The 17813-nt window shown below is 42.0% G+C and overlaps 1 protein-coding gene across 2 annotated transcripts in view; it reads right to left on the bottom strand.

Annotated features, from left to right (window-relative positions):
* The window catches only part of sik3 (SIK family kinase 3), a 33480-nt gene extending 15667 nt beyond the window's left edge, over window positions 1–17813 (bottom strand). Inside the window, exons 1-10 of one of the 2 annotated variants that reach the window (XM_041940179.1) lie at window positions 17500–17813; window positions 5007–5123; window positions 4347–4410; window positions 3778–3939; window positions 3456–3580; window positions 2462–2585; window positions 1752–1870; window positions 1280–1390; window positions 1033–1167; window positions 444–524 (exon numbers count right to left, since the gene is read on the bottom strand). In XM_041940179.1, the coding sequence (XP_041796113.1) occupies window positions 444–524; window positions 1033–1167; window positions 1280–1390; window positions 1752–1870; window positions 2462–2585; window positions 3456–3580; window positions 3778–3939; window positions 4347–4410; window positions 5007–5123; window positions 17500–17790 (1329 nt within the window). In that variant the 5' untranslated portion in view covers window positions 17791–17813. The remainder of the gene's footprint in view (window positions 1–443; window positions 525–1032; window positions 1168–1279; window positions 1391–1751; window positions 1871–2461; window positions 2586–3455; window positions 3581–3777; window positions 3940–4346; window positions 4411–5006; window positions 5124–17499) is intronic. The other variant, XM_041940180.1, reaches the window with a different exon arrangement.

Below are 17813 nucleotides of genomic sequence, written 5' to 3'. Positions count from 1 at the left end.
TTTGTGAGTCAGCTGTGAGGCTGTGTGAGTTATGGTTGAGTGTGTTTGCATGTATGCGTGATTTTCTTTGTCTGACAATAGTCTATGCGATGGATACCAGGCTACTCTTACAGTAGGAAACTGTAGTGGTAAACCGCAAATACTGGACAAACACCCAGTGACTACAAACGTGCACATCACCAAAAATATGACTGGATGCTGTTGTGTTAACTGATTTATGCTAAAAAGAATAGTTGCGGTTCCTTGCTACATTAAGGGATGCCTGTAAAGGTTCAATAACCATTTTTATCTGTTAAATTCTAAGATAGAAACAGGGTTAGAGTCATGGTCAGGATTTCAACTCCTCGATCAGGAGTCCTGCCTGGTCCAAGCTTCCTTATAGGGCATGTTGACCCTTACTGCTGGACACCCACTGCCTGGCTGACGCAACCAGGTTGACTCACCTCAACAATCTGGTTCTCTGGGTTGATGAGCTGGACATGGGGAACAGTCATGCTAACGGGATTACCCTGCGGATCCGTCTGCTGGGAGGCACGCGCACACACGCGCACACACACGCACACGCACACAGGGCATGTGAGGATTGTGCTAATTTTCTAGCAATCTCATTAGTGCTGTGGGATTGGCAGATTTGGGTTAAAGCCAGTCAATTCCATTCAGTGGCAGAGACAAGATGATCGCAGTAGGCTAGACTGACGAAACAGTCATGAGAGTAAAAGTCGGTCCAAGCCTTCAGCCTTCAACACATGCACTCTTCTTCAGGTCGTTTCTTTTACGGCAATGAAATGCTCTTGAGAATCAACTGATACATATAATCAAATCATAGTATAGATGGATACACACAGGATTAATCAGCTAACTACAGTGCGTGTTAAGACAAGTTGTGACCCAGTGGCTTGATTACAGTTAGACTAAACTTGGCAGAAACTCACCACAACACTCCAGAATACCACAAAACTGTGCTGAAAACTGACACCTGTAGGCTGTGAAGCCACCCTTACATCACTCCAACACCAATAGATAATGAATTACCTGTACAGCGTTAAGAGGATAGCTAATGGAACGTGGTGTGGGTGGGGCAACAGGCAGGGTCTTGTGTTTCTTGAGGCGGTCAGCCAGCAGGCTGTAGATGGCACTGTAGTGATCATATGCATCTGTTTGTAGAGACTAGAGAGGAGAGATCACAATGGAAGTAAATTGGTGAGCTGACGTTTGACAAAAGGTTGCCGTGGTGAAAATCTAAATACATCAGCAAGTCAGCTACTTATTAGTGTCCAACCTGAAGTGTGCGCTCTCTGTCCAGGCCCATCTCAGACATGGCTATCAGCACCTGCTCGATGATGAGCTCTGTCTCTCTCTCAGTCTTCACCTGTTCACACTCCGTTATCAACTGGAAGGGAGAAGAGATAAAGGAAGGGGGGTGTAGAGGATTGATTGCAAACTGTCAGGGCAGCTGCAAATAACAGTGTATAAGCATATTACTCAAAATGTCCAACTTGGTTAATACATTTTCATTTGTTAGTCCAACACATAGATTAGGAGCTGCAGGTCGGGGGTGGCTCATCTTCGCCACAAGGACAAATGCTAAGGATGTCAAGGGGTCACTTAAGTGGACAGCATGGAAGGAAGACGATGATCTGACACCAAAGTGGAAAATTGGGAAGGTGAAATATTTTTTTGCATAAATGATCATTACATAACCCAGCTTAACTCAAGATATTGACTTCTGAATACTGCTATGGGGGTCTCACCCTGTCGAAGTCCGGGTCTGGGTCTCCTTGTCTCATCCACTTGTTCTTACAGATCTGCTCCATGGTCAACCGTTTGCTGGGCTCCAGCACTAACATGTGTCTGATCAAGTACTCACAGTCTGCAATAACGCACAAACATAAATTCACACATGAGGCACTGTTAAAGGTGCACAAGGACCTATATAGTACATGCATGTGTGTGCATATGTGCACACACACGCACAATTCACATCCTGTCATCTGTGTCACATTATTGTGCTGATCAGCCATTTGTGGCAGTAACCAGCACCGCCTAAAATATTAACGTCCTAACAAAGGCAGTGAAGACGCAGCCTGCCAGCAAGCAAACATGGATATAAATACTGAATGATGCAAAATCAACTTCTGCTAAATGCTCTGTGAGGAAGGAAATGCACTCAATATGTTTATTAAAGTTCAATGACACGCAGTGAGTTTTGGTGAGAAACACTGTGAACATAACTTTCAATTGTTCACCTGAAAACTGCACAGGACACCCCTGACAGACACATTCCAGGCCAACAGTGGTAAGTTCTCGATAGTAAGGAAATTGATTTTTGGCAAAGTAGCACTTTGGAATTTGCTTTGCCCGTGGATGGAAAAACACAAGTGACATCTTGCACTGTTAAGGAGTGGTCTGTATGAGTAAGTATGAAAATACTAAACAGAGTAAGAGGTGAGTGGAGTCCTACCTGTGGACATGAAGAAGGGGATGCGGAACTTGCCACTGAGGACACGTGCCCGCAAATTTTGTAGAGTACTGCCGTCAAAAGGCAGGGCGCCGCACACCAACACATACAACACCACACCTAAGCTCTACACAGAGCAAAGACAGCAGGAAACAGACTATGAGTAAATTGTTTAAATTTAAATAGGACTCTCATTTATTCAGGATTATATTTTTTGGATTCGGCTTCCTCAAAAGTTCAAGCAAGTTAGCTGCACCTTGTGCTGCAGCCCAGCAGGGTATTATTCATGCCCGAGAGGTCTGCTCACTCACAGGGCTGTCAAAATTGTCCAAAAATCACGTTCGATTATTCCTTCTAAAAAAACTCACAGTTTCAAACCATTCAAATATGTACTTTGGCATAGTGTGCCCATAAGAGCACAAACCACCAACAAGAGACATACCACTTGTACAGGTATTTTCGTTTCAACATTACCATGTCTTTAAAAAGATCTAGTTTCGAGTTTCCGATTGGTGCCGGTCCACGTGTCTTGGAAGATTTCAATGTTCATGAAATGTTGCATGTGGAACTGACGAATGGGGACAGTTTCTGAAATTTGGTCCAGTATTGAGCAAGAGCGGTGCAATGAAACTGGCTGCAATGTAATCCCTCCCGGCATTTGTGCACCGTCAATGTACGCCCACTAAAAGTGTTTGTTTTGGCCATTGACAGGCTCAGACTGTGAAGTGTCTGACAACATTACGGAAAGAATCCCTACGGAGATACCTTTTTGTTAGAGTAAGATCCCTTTTGTTTAACTAGAAACAGCCACTAGATCGCCCTCTCCAAAGCCACCAGACTCCATTCAAATAGACAGTAATTTTATCAGCGTAAAACACACTTTTGTAGTGTTGCTTATTTTTCTCAACTGAACATTAATTCTCACAATTGAATGTATTAGTTTTTATAATTTGATTACATAGTCAAATTTAGAATATTTGTTGACAGTCCTACTCACCCATATATCTACTTTAGGTCCATCATACTCCTTGCCCTCAAAGAGTTCTGGTGCAGCATAGGGAGGACTGCCACACCATGTCTTCAACAGCTGGCCTCGAGAAAACAGGTTACTGAAGCCAAAATCTGGAAAAGAAGAGGAGAAGTTTATTCAATCTTATCACTTTCCTCTACAGAGTAGATTCAACCAACCCAGGAAAATGCTCTAAAAGGACATGTTGACACTTGTCTATGCCCACTCACCAAGAAAGCACAAAACAACTATATTAAGTTTCCCACCCATACATACTTAAGTGAAAACCCACAGACACACACACACACACCTGCGATTTTGATGTTGAGGTTGTGGTCCAGCAGCAAATTCTCAGCCTTCAGGTCTCTGTGGACGATGTTGCGGCAGTGACAGAAATGGACTGCAGCAACAATCTGCTTGAACTTCTTCCTGGCGTCCTTTTCTGCCATACGCCCATGAGCCACCAAGTGGTCTGTGTATACACATAGACAAACACACACACACCCAATACAGTTTTGATATTTGTGGTACTCATTTGTGTCTCTGAATATACAGGAAGTGAAGCCTATGATTCTGTGTATGAATCACAATATTAATCACAGTTTCAGAGAGGATATTTCAACGCAAATACAGATAAGTGGCACAAAAGACAAAAGGAAGTAATTAATGTAAAAATCTTAAATCAAGCCATGTTGAAGAATGAACATGGCAGCATAACTAAAAAATAGAAACCCCTTATAACTCAAATTTTCATTAAATTTAGACTTTTCACTTTTTGCAAAATTGCCCAAATTGCCAGACATTTTAACACAATGAAACAGAGGAAGAAGCGATGACAACAACACTCTGAATCAGGGTAACAGTAGGGAACTCCCTTACCGAATATCTCTCCACCACTAGCATACTCTGTTACCAGATAGATCATCCTCTCTGTCTCCATCACCTGAAAACATAAACAAATCATAACAATGAGGACCTACAGACTCTTTGACAGGCCAACATCTAGTGTTGGGTGGTTCACCCGTTACACAACGGAATGAGTAAGCACTGTTTGGCATTGAAACAGCAAGATTTAAATAGAACAAAAACTGCCATTTACTCAGTGCCGTGTTCAATGTATGTATGTGTGAGGATTTTGACATTTTGTTGCAAAGTGATTAGATTAATGTTTGAACTTCCGGGGGCTGTTTTAGACAAGGTACTGTAAAAGCTGTCTTGTGACCGGTTGGTGTCATGTTACAATCCTCATACAGCTAGAAAACTGAAAAATAAACAGGAAAACTCTCTTTTCTCAACTTCTACCACTGAGCCTTACCAGAGAGAGGTTCCTAAGCAGAAGACTGTGGGCAGCCCCCAGGATTTACATGAATGTGAAAAAGAATCGTTGGTAAAGTAAAGCCAAAAACAGTGGCCGGTAACATCGGATCCTGCTAAACCAACACATATTTTATTTGTTCTTTCTCCGTCGGGCCATGGGTCTCAGGTGTAAGATGTGAGCAGCGTGCATTATCGGCTCTGTGGGTGAGTGCAAGTGTGTACCTGGTAGAGGCGGATGATGTGGGGGTGCTTCAGCAACTTCATGATTTGCACCTCTCTGAAGATCTTTTTCAGGTTCTCATCATCCAGCTGGGTCTTATCCACTATTTTTATAGCCACCTGGAGACAGAGAGACAAGAAAGGGATGGACGGACGGAGAAGAGGATTAATGACGAGGGTGAGAGGGTGAAGTGGCGAAGAGAGAGGGCGAGATTAAGGAGGAAACAGTGAGGGAAGCAGGGGGGTATGGAAGACAGAAGGACATGGAGACAGAGAGTGAGGAGAGAACACAACAAACAAGACAGAAGTTATCTTATGTCATGCAATATCTTTACTAGCTCTTAAGCGTTCAAAATACAGACAATTCATACACATTAATGGTAATCAGCTGACACTTAAATTAAAGGCAACAATTCCAGAGCATGGGCCCTTGCAATATTGCTGTGATGACACAATAATCATAGAAGTGCGAAGAAAACAACCAGCAAAGGAGCTCAGGGGAGGGTGTGAGTCAGAGAGATTCAATCTAAGATGAGGTGAGATCTATAATTCATTAACATACACACAAAAATAAGTAATAAATACAAATAAGTATCTGCCAGCGACTGAGTTAAAAAAACAAGATACCCGAAGGAGACACTGGCACTTCACTTGATGAACAGCCAAATGGAGTGTTGTGAAACATGGTGCTTTCTCTGGATTCCAGCTTGTTCGTGTAACCTGACCTAGTCCATGACCTTCGACTGCGAGCATGACTCTTGCGTAATTGCTGAGCCCTGGACAATGGCTCCGGCAGTGTGGACGGTGATGGTGTCTGACAGGAGCTTTGCTCTGCCACTTAGGAATGAGTAGACGACTTTAATGACTTAATCAAGCAAAGCTAATGGGGCTGCCCCAAAACACAGCATCTTCCAAAAATAGATGAGCAAGTGAAGTCCAAGTGTGTGAAAAAATGAAAAGCATGCATCCTGCATTCACAGGCGCACGTCTCATTGATCACACGATGACAGTGTGAACAACTCATTCATTAAAAGGTGGCATATGCAACGTGTGTAAGACTTCGTTCAACACATTCAAAACTTTACTCAAATTATAAAAAGAATGTGATAAAATAACAGTTCTGACACTATATCTATTGTGTTTCTGAGATATCTACTGACATTAGCATGCTAACCAGCTAGCCCCAGCCAGTCCTGTCTCAGAACATCACTTAGTATATCCATATATATCCTGTGTATATAAATCTTATATATAAGGAAAAACACACACACACACAAATAGACACACTTACAAAGGGAGAGAGGTATTTTTCATTACCATCACCACAAGGGAGAAGAACAACAAAACACAGCAGTAAAGCCGGCATCAAGAAATGTAATAGCCACACCACTAATGGTTAAAACTAAAAAAAAACAGGACAAAGTGACAATTACCAACATAAAGTACCATGATCTGAACACACACATTACAAACACTAACGCAAAGTATTTTGGAACATGTGAGTGCCATCACAAGCTCTCCTTTTTCTCATAACAGACATGAAGAAGATGAGGGCCTCTGAAGGCCGACAAGGCTCACTTCCTGTTACGGACAGGAAGGGGAAGCGAGGGAGAGCAAAGAGGGGGCTCCTGAGAGAGTACAGAACCATAGCTAAGTAACAGTGGCATCAGTCCAGATCAGTGTGTGTCAGTGTGTAGCTCCCTTCAAGGGCATTGGACAATTGTGGAGTTCACTGGTGTCAGTTTACCAAAGTTGGTGTTTTGCACAGTTTTTTTTATTATTCAATTATGCATTTTCTTTGTGGATGAGCTTGTAGCTGACCCGATACAATTACACCATTTTAAAAACCTGCCATATATAAAGACAATGATGAAAAATAGTAGTATTAAATCAAAAACAAATCTTGACCACAACCACCAACTTGCCATGTATGTATGCACATACGTACATAGGTATCTGTTTGGAAAGTGTGTCTATGTGGTATTTTAAGCTCTCAGAATCTATTCTTGGCCTTGGCAGTCATCCAGTTTTGTTGATGTAATCACTCCCCTCTGCATCTTCTGGAGGGGAACAACAGGACATCTGGATCACACACACTAAAACGCGTGCCGACATCTACATGTACACACTATGCTCGTTTCGAGGACAGTGGGTTCTTCTAAAAACGGAGAAACTGGGCTAAAGGGGGATTGGTGTATTATTTGGTGTATACAATTGATTGTGTGTATGAATATAAAATCTGACAAGGAGATTGAATAGCTAGATGACAAGGTACACAGAATGGCACAACTGGGGCAATTAGGAGTTACCTGACACTGCAGGGTTGCGAGCATTTCCGGTTTAACATATTGGTCACTCAACTGCTGGATTTCTTCTACCAAGAGATTGGATGATTGTTAACATGGCTGACAATCTGGGCTCACACACGCTCACACACGCACTCCTGAGAGGCCGGCTGCGATGAGATGAAGTGTCACATAGTTCCTCCGATCACAAGACAGTGACATCAACGCAGTACCATGCCAGAGCAGCTGCTGCCCAGCTATATCTATACCATTTGCTGTACACACCAACTCTAGTGTGTAATAACGGACGATGGCAACAAAAAGGGATTCAAAAGACTTCAAAATAAACACTAATTAAAAAAACAAAACTAAAAGGAACAATCCATTTGTACCTCCCTTCAGGTTTGTATATTTGCCGACCACAGCTAAAAAAAAAAAATGATTCATTTTCAATGAGACATCAATTGTTGATGTTTTAAATTGACTGGACCCGATTGGTCAGAACTGTAATAACAATATACTTCTGGAAAGTTAGTGGTGCTATCTGCATTTGAACATGGTTTATTTTTTAATTTCTTCATTTATTTTTATTATTATTATTTCTTTGTTTCTTTGGACCATGGATTGGACTTATAAAAGCTCAATACATTCTCTTTTTCTGACATTGCACCATGTTGTTCTGACCGACTACTGGGAAGCAAATGTACAATGTGATCAATTGCTCATTGTGATCTGCTGAGAAGAATCAGGCAGATCCTGACATGTCTTGTCTCATTGTTCGCTTGATGACAGTTTGACCGACCAACGCAATATGAAATATGTGTGTAGGAATTCCAGTTAATAACTGTTAAAGCTTAACTGAAATTGCAAAAAGAATGTGATGAAATAACCGATCGACATTACGTCAAAGACGTCTGTGTACTGGGTTTCAGAGATATCTACTGGAGCTTTCATGGTAACCACACAGCCCTGGCCGGTCCTGTCTTGGAACACCACTTTGTACCTCAAAAGGCGATAGTCCAAGAGTATAGGCCTTGTGGTTTCAGCTGGGAGATGATGCCAGTTTGCTATGTTTCACGAGCACTCTTAGCTTTTTTTAGTCTAATAAAGAAAATAAACTCAAAAAACACCAAAAAGACATTATTCTTACACCTACATTATTTTCCTTATTAAACAGAAAAACACAAACACGCATCTTCTGAATTCAAGTCTCCCTCTTTTAATTGCGAAATTAACTCATTGTAAAAGACGCCTCATTAAAACTCGACAAAAACAAAATAAAACGTCCCAAAACCATCTGGGTTTGTCTTTCCACTATTACAACATTCAGCATCTCTCGTTTGGCAAAAATAAACCTTAATTCAGTGAGTTAGTCAGTAAAATGTTCGGACTCAGCCTTTTTCTTGCTCCTCTCCTGTTATATGCCTGTCCCCACCTGACGTGTCTTCATCATCACCAGAGACAGAGTCCCGATAGGAGCTGCTATAAATCACCTCCACACTGTCATCAAACTGCCCACCTTTGGAATCTGAGGCTGTTCAGTCCCAGTCCAGCTGTGTTGACTGGGAGGCTGCTATGCCCGTCTCTTGGTCTGTGGTGTAAATACCAACAGTCCCCCAGTGCTCGGAGCTCCTGCTCCGGATAGTCTCAGGTAAGCTAAGGGCCACTAGCTGCATGGCTAACTGAGCTAACTACCTAATGGCAGCCAGTAGCTGGAGCTGTAGATAGCTGCAGCAATAGCAGTTAGTATCCTATTTGTTTGGAGCAAACTTTGACAAGTGACCAAAATATTGCACCATTAAATACCTGGCCTTTGGAAGTGGACAACAACAGCGCGCCTACCACATAGGAGCTAGCATGACTGAGATTACAGGGAGCTTGTTAGGAGCTTATACCCAAGCTAATGACACAGACACTTAAAAATGGGGGAAATGTCCTCCTGGGTAAACATATACATGAACACAAGAAAGTACTGGCTGGCTGAGGTGGATGCAGCAGAATATTTTCCAATTGTGCTACACGTCTGCCCTCAGGCAGACATTGGCTTGTTTCTTTGTGACAGGGAAATTTCACTGCTTACCACTGAACACTAAAAAAATACATACATTTTCAGCATGGTGATGTTTTGCAAAAATATTCCACTGACCTATCTTGACCTATACCTAAATGTGCACCACTATATGTCATCACTACATGCCATGTTTTTACACTGTAAAGCATAAAACAGCTTTTTCAAATTACAACTGCATGTGGCAACCCCAGTCAAGGCTGAGTCCTTACCACAGCAGCCAGGTTCAATTATGCCCTTTGCTGCACGTTATCTGTAATTTTTAACAAATTACAGTCTCACAGACAGTTATAAAACTATACTACGTTCATAGCTAGCCAACACTATGCAGCAGTATCCTGGTAAAATTAACAACACTCGTGTATCAATACTAAAACACTACAGTGTTAATCTGCTTGTGGTTAACACATAAGGTCAACTGTTGCTAGCAGCTTAGCTGTTATTGTTTAGAGAGTGGGAGAAATCTTGCGCTACTGTGGTTGACAGAGACCATGGGAAACGTGAGTTAACACATTTGCTGCATCCCATGTTGTTTTAAATGAGGATAATTGCAACTTTGTTTTCAGGGCACAACAGCCAGTTCAAAACAGGGCATGTCAAAACGGGCCGCATGGGCATTACAGCCACACTACGGGGCATCCATGGCACTGGCCTTTTGGCCGTGGTCTAATTCTTGCACTGTATAACTGTACCATTAGCCATTCAGATTCACATGATAGCAAATCCACAGTACATCTCTGACTGACTCTGGTTAAATAGGCCATAAAGAATAGGCAGGTTCCAAGGACAGTCTCTATTAATATTTCAATTAATATTTACTTAGATTACCCCAACTGATATTAATGGGATGGACAAAACATTAAAAGCACCTACCAGCAAAATGCAATATTATTCAACAGTAACACACTGAACATCCTCAAAAATGACAGTTTTAACTGAAACATTACGACCTTCGTGATTGAATGACAGGGTCATTGTATTCGACTGCATTAGTTTTAGATAGCTAAACAGGGAACTCAGTGTACACTAAACAATCAAAATATTGAGAGAAAAAATTGACAGAAAAATGGACAGTGACAAAAATAACTAATCACAGTCCTGGTTGATGTATTATTTTATTATTTACTATAAATTATATATTACTTAGTCTATAAAACAGGTTTAGACTTTTTAAGATACATATAAATAATTAACCATCTGAACACAGCCAAAAAGCTGTAGGACCTAAAATCACACAGCATTCAAAGTTAAATAAGATATGAGGATAAGGACACCTATGACTGAACTATAACAAGACTAATCCTTCACAGAGAACTGGGTCCATGGTGTAACATGCGTGTGCACGTGGTGTCATTGTGTATGAGGTTAACCTTCATCAAGAGGTGACAGAGGTGACACAGATTACAACTCCCACAGGGGATATAATGCTCAGGCTAAACCCATATCAGCACGTAAGAGAGTTTAACTCGCAAACACGTACACACAACCATGTTCAGGTCCAAAGCATGGTATTGTGGCTACATGTAAACCAATCTTTGTAACAGTTAACTGGAAGCTGCTCGGTATGAAACTTAAAATGCAGCATTTGTACATGTGTGTTCGTATAAAGTCACGAGGACACCACACAGCATCATACACACAAGATAAGGTCACAGCAGTTCAGCACTATGACTGTATTATGCGCGTGCACACACGCAGAGATGAAAGCGTACAGGCAGTATGAGTCAGCACAATGCCTTTCAGAGATGTTCTACTTGTGTGTTGTGCACTTGTATGAGTTTATGTGTGGAAATGACTCAGTTGAGTGTGTCAGGCTGAAAGTACAACACTGGGGACATGCTACAGCGTGGAAAAACTGGACATCACACATTAATCTGACATTTGCAGTTTTATTTTTCCCCTCTTCTTACACAGCCCAGCCCACACTTTATGGCGAGTGAATTCTGAGGAACCTGGAGACTTAACCACAACCAGTGTTTGGCAACTAGTTTTGATGAACATGTACTTCACAATGGCCAGTGGCATAGAGTAACGCACATGAGACAACTAGCTGCATTAGTGCCATCATGACAGCCGAGATTGAGCTGCCGCTTGATTTACAGACTAAACGAACAAGTTCAATATGGAATGGGGCTGAAGCAGGAATTGGAATTACAAAAATGCAAACTGCAGTCAGCACATGACACTCCATCACCCCAACCTGGTTAAATCTGCACGGTCTGGTCCACATTCCCATCATGACAGTGACTATTGATTGATGCTTAGAACAAAGAAACCAGCAGCTCCAGTTTGCCGCTGCCTTTACAACAATACACATATCTATATAGGCAAGACGAGGTAATTCGAAATGTTCTTTAAGAATTACTACAAGGACGTACCTTTGTATTGGTATCAAAGTCAAAAATTCTGACGTCCTGATCACCCCCTAAAGTTGCAATTGAGAAAGACTGAATAATTTACATCATGATACCTTCCAGTCTGTCACAAACAAGTCTTCATACTACAACATGGAACAAATGTCAACATAAAAACATTTGGATTTTTGCTCTATACTTCCTCTATTGCTTTACTTGAACTATATCCTCATTAGCTGCAGCAGGTTTTCCATTCATCCAGCCACTGCATCATATCATCTCTGCCTGTCCACTGCAATCAAATGGTCATGGTTGAGCTGCAATGATTAGTTGATGAATTAACTGGTCAATTAAAAGCAAGTTAATGGCCAACTAATTTGATGATCGGTTAATCCTCACTTCTGAGGATTTGATTCATCTGCAACCATTTTTATACATCAGTGTATGCACTGTATGCACTATTGACATTACTCAAAAACTGGCAATCACCATATGAGTTTTAGCTTACAAACCAACAGGTTGTAGCAGCTAGCTACAAACTGCCATGAAGCCGACCAATCACAGTTGTTGTGGTCTACAACTGCGCAACGTATAGTTGCAGTTCAAGGGAGGTGCACTTCAGGCTATAGCGTATGGTGCGTGGCTATGCTGTACCTACGGCATAGATTTAACGCATTAGTATATATATCAAGCTTTTGTTGGTCTTGAAGCAGAAGCATCACCCTAAGACATTAGATCTTGGTCTATCAACCACACAAAAGCAGTTTCTGGCTAGAAGAATTTGCATCAACAGAGATACTACCATGTTCAATTAGCAATCAATTCTATGGCAAAGAGAAGCCAAGGACCCAGCCTGTCTCAAACACCCAAGTGCACCTGACGGATTCTACTGCATCCATACAGAGCAGCGGTCCAGTCTGGACTGCTCTGCTAGTAGAACAGTTCCAAGTGAATATTGAATACTATTTATGCTTGAAATGCCCATCCCTAATTGCTATGGAAACCAGTAAGACTTGAATGGAGCAACCTCTCTCTTGCTAGGAGCCTTGGCAACACGCAGTCGCCTCTGACAACAAACAGTGCTAGGGATGATGATGGCATAGACTTGTGATTTTTAACTGCCATAGTGCATGCTGCCATGTGCTGTTCCAAAACACACATGTGTGCACACACACTGTTGGCATCAGTTGGAGCACAAACATGGCTGCTGATACGGTTCATGAGGAACAGGATCGTACTGATGAAGCCTACGCTGTCCTCCCTCGTCTCATGAAACAGAGACACGCACACAGAGTCTGGACTGTGTTCTTCTCCTTTTGAAGCTGGCTGGCTGCGGATTCACACAACTAAGAATGCAGCAGAAGACGACTAGAGGGCAGGAAGATAAGTCAAGCAGAAACGCAACCTATGTCACATTATTCGCCCAAAAGAAATCGCATTTGAGTGTGCTTATATGTGTCTTTGAGAAACAGAGAGGGGATGCTGTATGTTTGAGAGCTGTGTGTGAGTGTGTGTGTGTGTGTGAGTGCACGAGTGTGACTGAGGGAGTGAGTGAAATTGTTACACAGTACATTAGGCCTGTTACCTAACGCTTGCCATCCTGCCTGCCCTCTTCCTCCTGCTCATCCTTCTCGTGCCTAAAAACACTCGAGAGGAAAGGGGAGAAGACAGGAAAAAGAGAAAAAAAACAGTTGGGGGAAAGGGCCTGATTCCCCACGGACAGACAGTTCATGACTTGCCGCGCAGTGCCATCTTTTACCAATCTTACTCACCTTGCTGTGGGCACAACAAGGGCTTTCCAAAGTGTGCTTTTACTTTATCCTTAGATAGGTCATACAAGGGCACTGACCATACCTCCATTGTCAAGCTATTACACACAAGTACGCACATGTATAAATACACACCAGCAGCCCTGCACATTCACTGTATTTCAGTAGGCTTATCATACACGACAAACACTCACAAGGAAAACGTGTTAAAATACTAACTCAAATATGATGCACTGCTGGCATACAGGTATATTACTGAATACAAAAAGCATTGCAGATTGCAAAGTTGACACAATTTGATAGTAACAAGTTAACAAGTTACAGGAGAGAACATTAAAATCTTAGTTTTATCTATGTAATCTATTATGACAGAAGAATGGCAACACATTTCTGGTTAGAGCTTAATAAAGACTGAGATCATAGTGTTTTATGCTATTTCGTATTATTATTATGGAATCAATACTTTGTGTTTTTTTTAGCAATTGATCAGTTTGACATTGGGTGATTAAATTCCATTTAAAGGCTAATAATGGCCATAAAGAGGATGAACAAATATGGCATCTGTTTAGGAAAGAGGTCAGAATGTGAAATATGATTTTAAGTAGAGTGCACTGCAAGACAAGGCGACTACAAGCCTGATTAATAGCTAATCAAATGGTGTGGGGCGATCAGTTCCATAACCTCGGTCAACAAGAAAAAATTCTCTCTACAACTTGGCTATCTTTGTGTGGTACCCAAGAAGCGTTACACATACACTGATCTAATTAATCAGTACAATTTTAATAACCTATTTCTAAATGTTTTATTTATTAAGCAAATATTAGAAAAATTTGCTTGCCTCTCTGCTGTTTTGTGATTATAAATAAAATATTTAGACAAAGAAAGCAATTAAAAACTTCAAGCTTTAGGAAGCTGTGATGTACATTTTTTTTCTATTTCCTGACATTTTATAGACTAAATAATTCCTGTAAGTTGACCTAGGCTACTACCTCATTTTTGCTCATTCAAAAATGATAATCACAGAGTAAGCTGGCTGTTGATAGTACAGAAATATTCAGGGAAAAAATCAAAAATATCCCAATGATGGCCTTTGTTATGGTCCCTAAATATGTACAGCAGTAAGTATTTAGAACAACCCCTCAAACAAATAGTTTACAGAGTCTCCCAGAGCTAGTAGGGGGAAAAAATCTTCCTTATTGAAGGGTCATGACCAGCAATAAAGTTTATGGAGAGAGTGAACAGTGAAATCAACATTTATCAAGACAGCCCAAAAGCCTCTAGCAGAGCATCTGAGGGAGAGTATCAAAACTCCTGTTTTGACTTCCACTTCACTCATTGGCCTTTGTCTAGAGGAGATGAACTTTCACTATCACAACATCCAGGTGCAGCACGCTAGCTATGTGCCATCAAAGGTTTGTGTTGTGTGACTGCCTCATTGTTAGCAAAACCAACAGCCCCCTTTCCACAAGAATTTGCAAAATATACTGCTAACATGGTCGTGTGTGTATTGGTGACATAAACGTTAAACAAATTGGATTGAATGTTTCATGTTTCAGGAAACAACACAGAGCAAATGAGGCATAGAAAGGGACCTTCCCTTGCTGTGCTTCTATGCTACCAAGTATAAATAACCAGGTCCTGTTCTGTGTGGCTGCACTGCAGGATATCATCCAGCTCCATCTAACAACTGAGAGAGTTGTTAGGCTATTTTTGACTAGTCAGCATTTCTCATTGGATCGTTACAAAAACCTCGGCCATAAAGCAAGGCTCTAAAGCACATCTCATCTGATGGCTGATCGTATCCATATTCATGATATCCACAGGCATGTAAAAGCACACTTCTATTCTTTTGATATTCATGCAGAACTGGGGATGCTGAAACCCCTGAGCTAGTTGATGAAAATTATGAGCTGACTAGTCTGTCTGTGACCAACATCAACAGACGACAAACAAGGCCTCTCTTTCATTCTGTCAGTCCATGTTCCACTGTCATTTTGTCCTCTGCCTGTCTCTCGCACTCAGTCAGACACAACCACACACACATCCAGACAAGCATAAACAGGCTCACACACACAAGGAATATAGCCTCATAACAAGCTCATCAATCTCTCACTATAACGTCGCTACTGTCTTTGTACTGCTCTTATAACAGACCAAATACATGCTCCCATACCTACAAGGCTGTAAATTACATTATATTCATATCAACACAGTTAATGTCCCTCAAGAATAATCCTCTGCAGTGTTGAAAAACACCATATTACCCTCACCGACTAAAGTTTGTTTTGACCTCATGAAACCAAATGGAAGGTTCTCTGGGCGATGTGGCATAAAGCACCCAAATGACTCGTGTCTGCTTGTCTGTGTGTATGTCAACAAGGGCACAGAAGCAAAGCTGCACACTCAGCCACCTTGACACACCTTCATTTGTGCCATTAGAATTAAAGGCTCTTCATCAGGTTTAAAACAACAAACAATGACATTGCAGGAGCTGTCTGTAAGTGTAGGCTTCACCCCCATTGCATACACCTATTTGTTGTGAGTGTTCAACCGAGCATCCATCATAAGGGATGTGCGTGCTGATCACAACAGTCATATAATCAGAGGAAGGTTTCTCATGTCATTTTATTGCACGTATGGCCCCGAGTAGAAGCACAGGACAGGAAAGTGTTTTTTAGCAGATATCTCACTGATAATGCCATTGTGAAAAGCATCAACTGAGGTTTTCTGATTGGTTTTCTGATTAGTCATGTGTTTTGGCCCTGCTGGGGTTACACTTCCATGCCAGCCAAGAAGACACAGGCAGCATATCTAGAGTGACAACAGACTGCTCACAGGCAAATAAAGCTTTGAAGCATTGAGGCAACTAATCCAACAGGTCAGCAACAAAGATAAACAGTACTTGGGATAGTTGAGCGATCCCTTCTGCTTGTGATGCCATGACTTCCCCTGCCTATGTGCCCTAAAAGCTACAAACCCTCTGACTGCCACAAAGGCTAACGACCCCACTTTAAAAAAGCCTGGGTACAATGTTAAACATCAAGATCAGAATATAGATTTGTAGCACAGGACTAACTTGTGACAGACCTCAATACAACGCATTTACACAAGATTGATGCTGTTTTGCATGCAGATCATTTGTTGATAACAGTCGGCAGGCTTTACTAAAATGGCATCTAGCTATTAAGTAAGGTATCTAAATACCACACATACACACAGAGAGAGAAACTGGCACGAGAAGTTGAAATGCAGCTTTGACAAACTGGCTAGCTTACACCGCGTCAAAGTGGTAGCATTTCACTAAGAAGACGTGAGAAACTCTCCCAACTCGAAATGATATCAGCGGTTTGTTTACTTACAACATTTAGCTAAATAAAATAGCGAACAGTTACTGTACACAAGGCTCTGCGGTAACGTTAGTTGGCTTTAGCCCGTTTTCGTTGGTACTTTTACGTTGAATTTCACAGACAAATATCAATAACGTTACTTAGCCAACCTACACCTAGCAACTCTGCAAGCTCGTTTTTAACGTTGATTTAAAGTTATCCAGTAGGGTGCTGTAAACTTTTACCCTTGTGTGCTGACATCCGTCTTAAAGATATCTGCATCTAGCCAAACAGCTAATTAGCTAGTAAAGCTAAGCTAGCTACTACAATCGGAACGTTCTGAGTCTCCTCTTTTTCATCTTCGTCAGTACCCTTCTCTCCGTCCTCTGCGCTTTGCCACACATTAACCTAAGGCCTTTCAAGCTTTCCTTAAATTTGTACTACTTCACTATGTGAAATCAGATGCATCTTGCACTAAACATGTTTGTATCTAGTAGTTAGAGGTGATGCCCCGTGTCGAACGGACCCCCTCCCTCAACACCAAGCAGCGGTGTCACCAAAGCGGGCTGGCCGTTGTGTCTCCAGAGCCTGAAGGCCCCAGCGTCATCCTGAGTACATGGTCGAAAAGGCTTCAAATAAAACAATGACAACTTGTAACTGTTCACCTCTAGTACTCGGATACCAGTCGTCTTACCTTTGCTTTGGTAATGATGTGTGTGGCTAGTTTAACAACCGCGAAATTTCCCTTGCCGATGGTCCGCTCGATTTCGTAGTAGCCCACTCGGGCTGGGGGGGGCCTGGTGGCCGAAGTGTGGCCAGGATTGGTGATGCACCCAGTGGCCGTGCTGGTACGACTGGAGTGGTTGATCCCGGAGGATGGCTGGGCTCGGTTCTGGGAGCCCATGCCTGCGTGGGTCGGTCGGGCTGAGTGCGTAATCCCGGCCGCAGTGGACCCAGCAGCACCTCCGCTTGACACGGCCGCCATCTTCTCGCCTCTCTGCGGGAACA

This window comes from Chelmon rostratus, chromosome 7 (assembly GCF_017976325.1).
Source record: "Chelmon rostratus isolate fCheRos1 chromosome 7, fCheRos1.pri, whole genome shotgun sequence".
NCBI lineage: Eukaryota > Metazoa > Chordata > Actinopteri > Chaetodontiformes > Chaetodontidae > Chelmon > Chelmon rostratus.
This window is presented reverse-complemented; position numbering and strand designations above follow the sequence as displayed.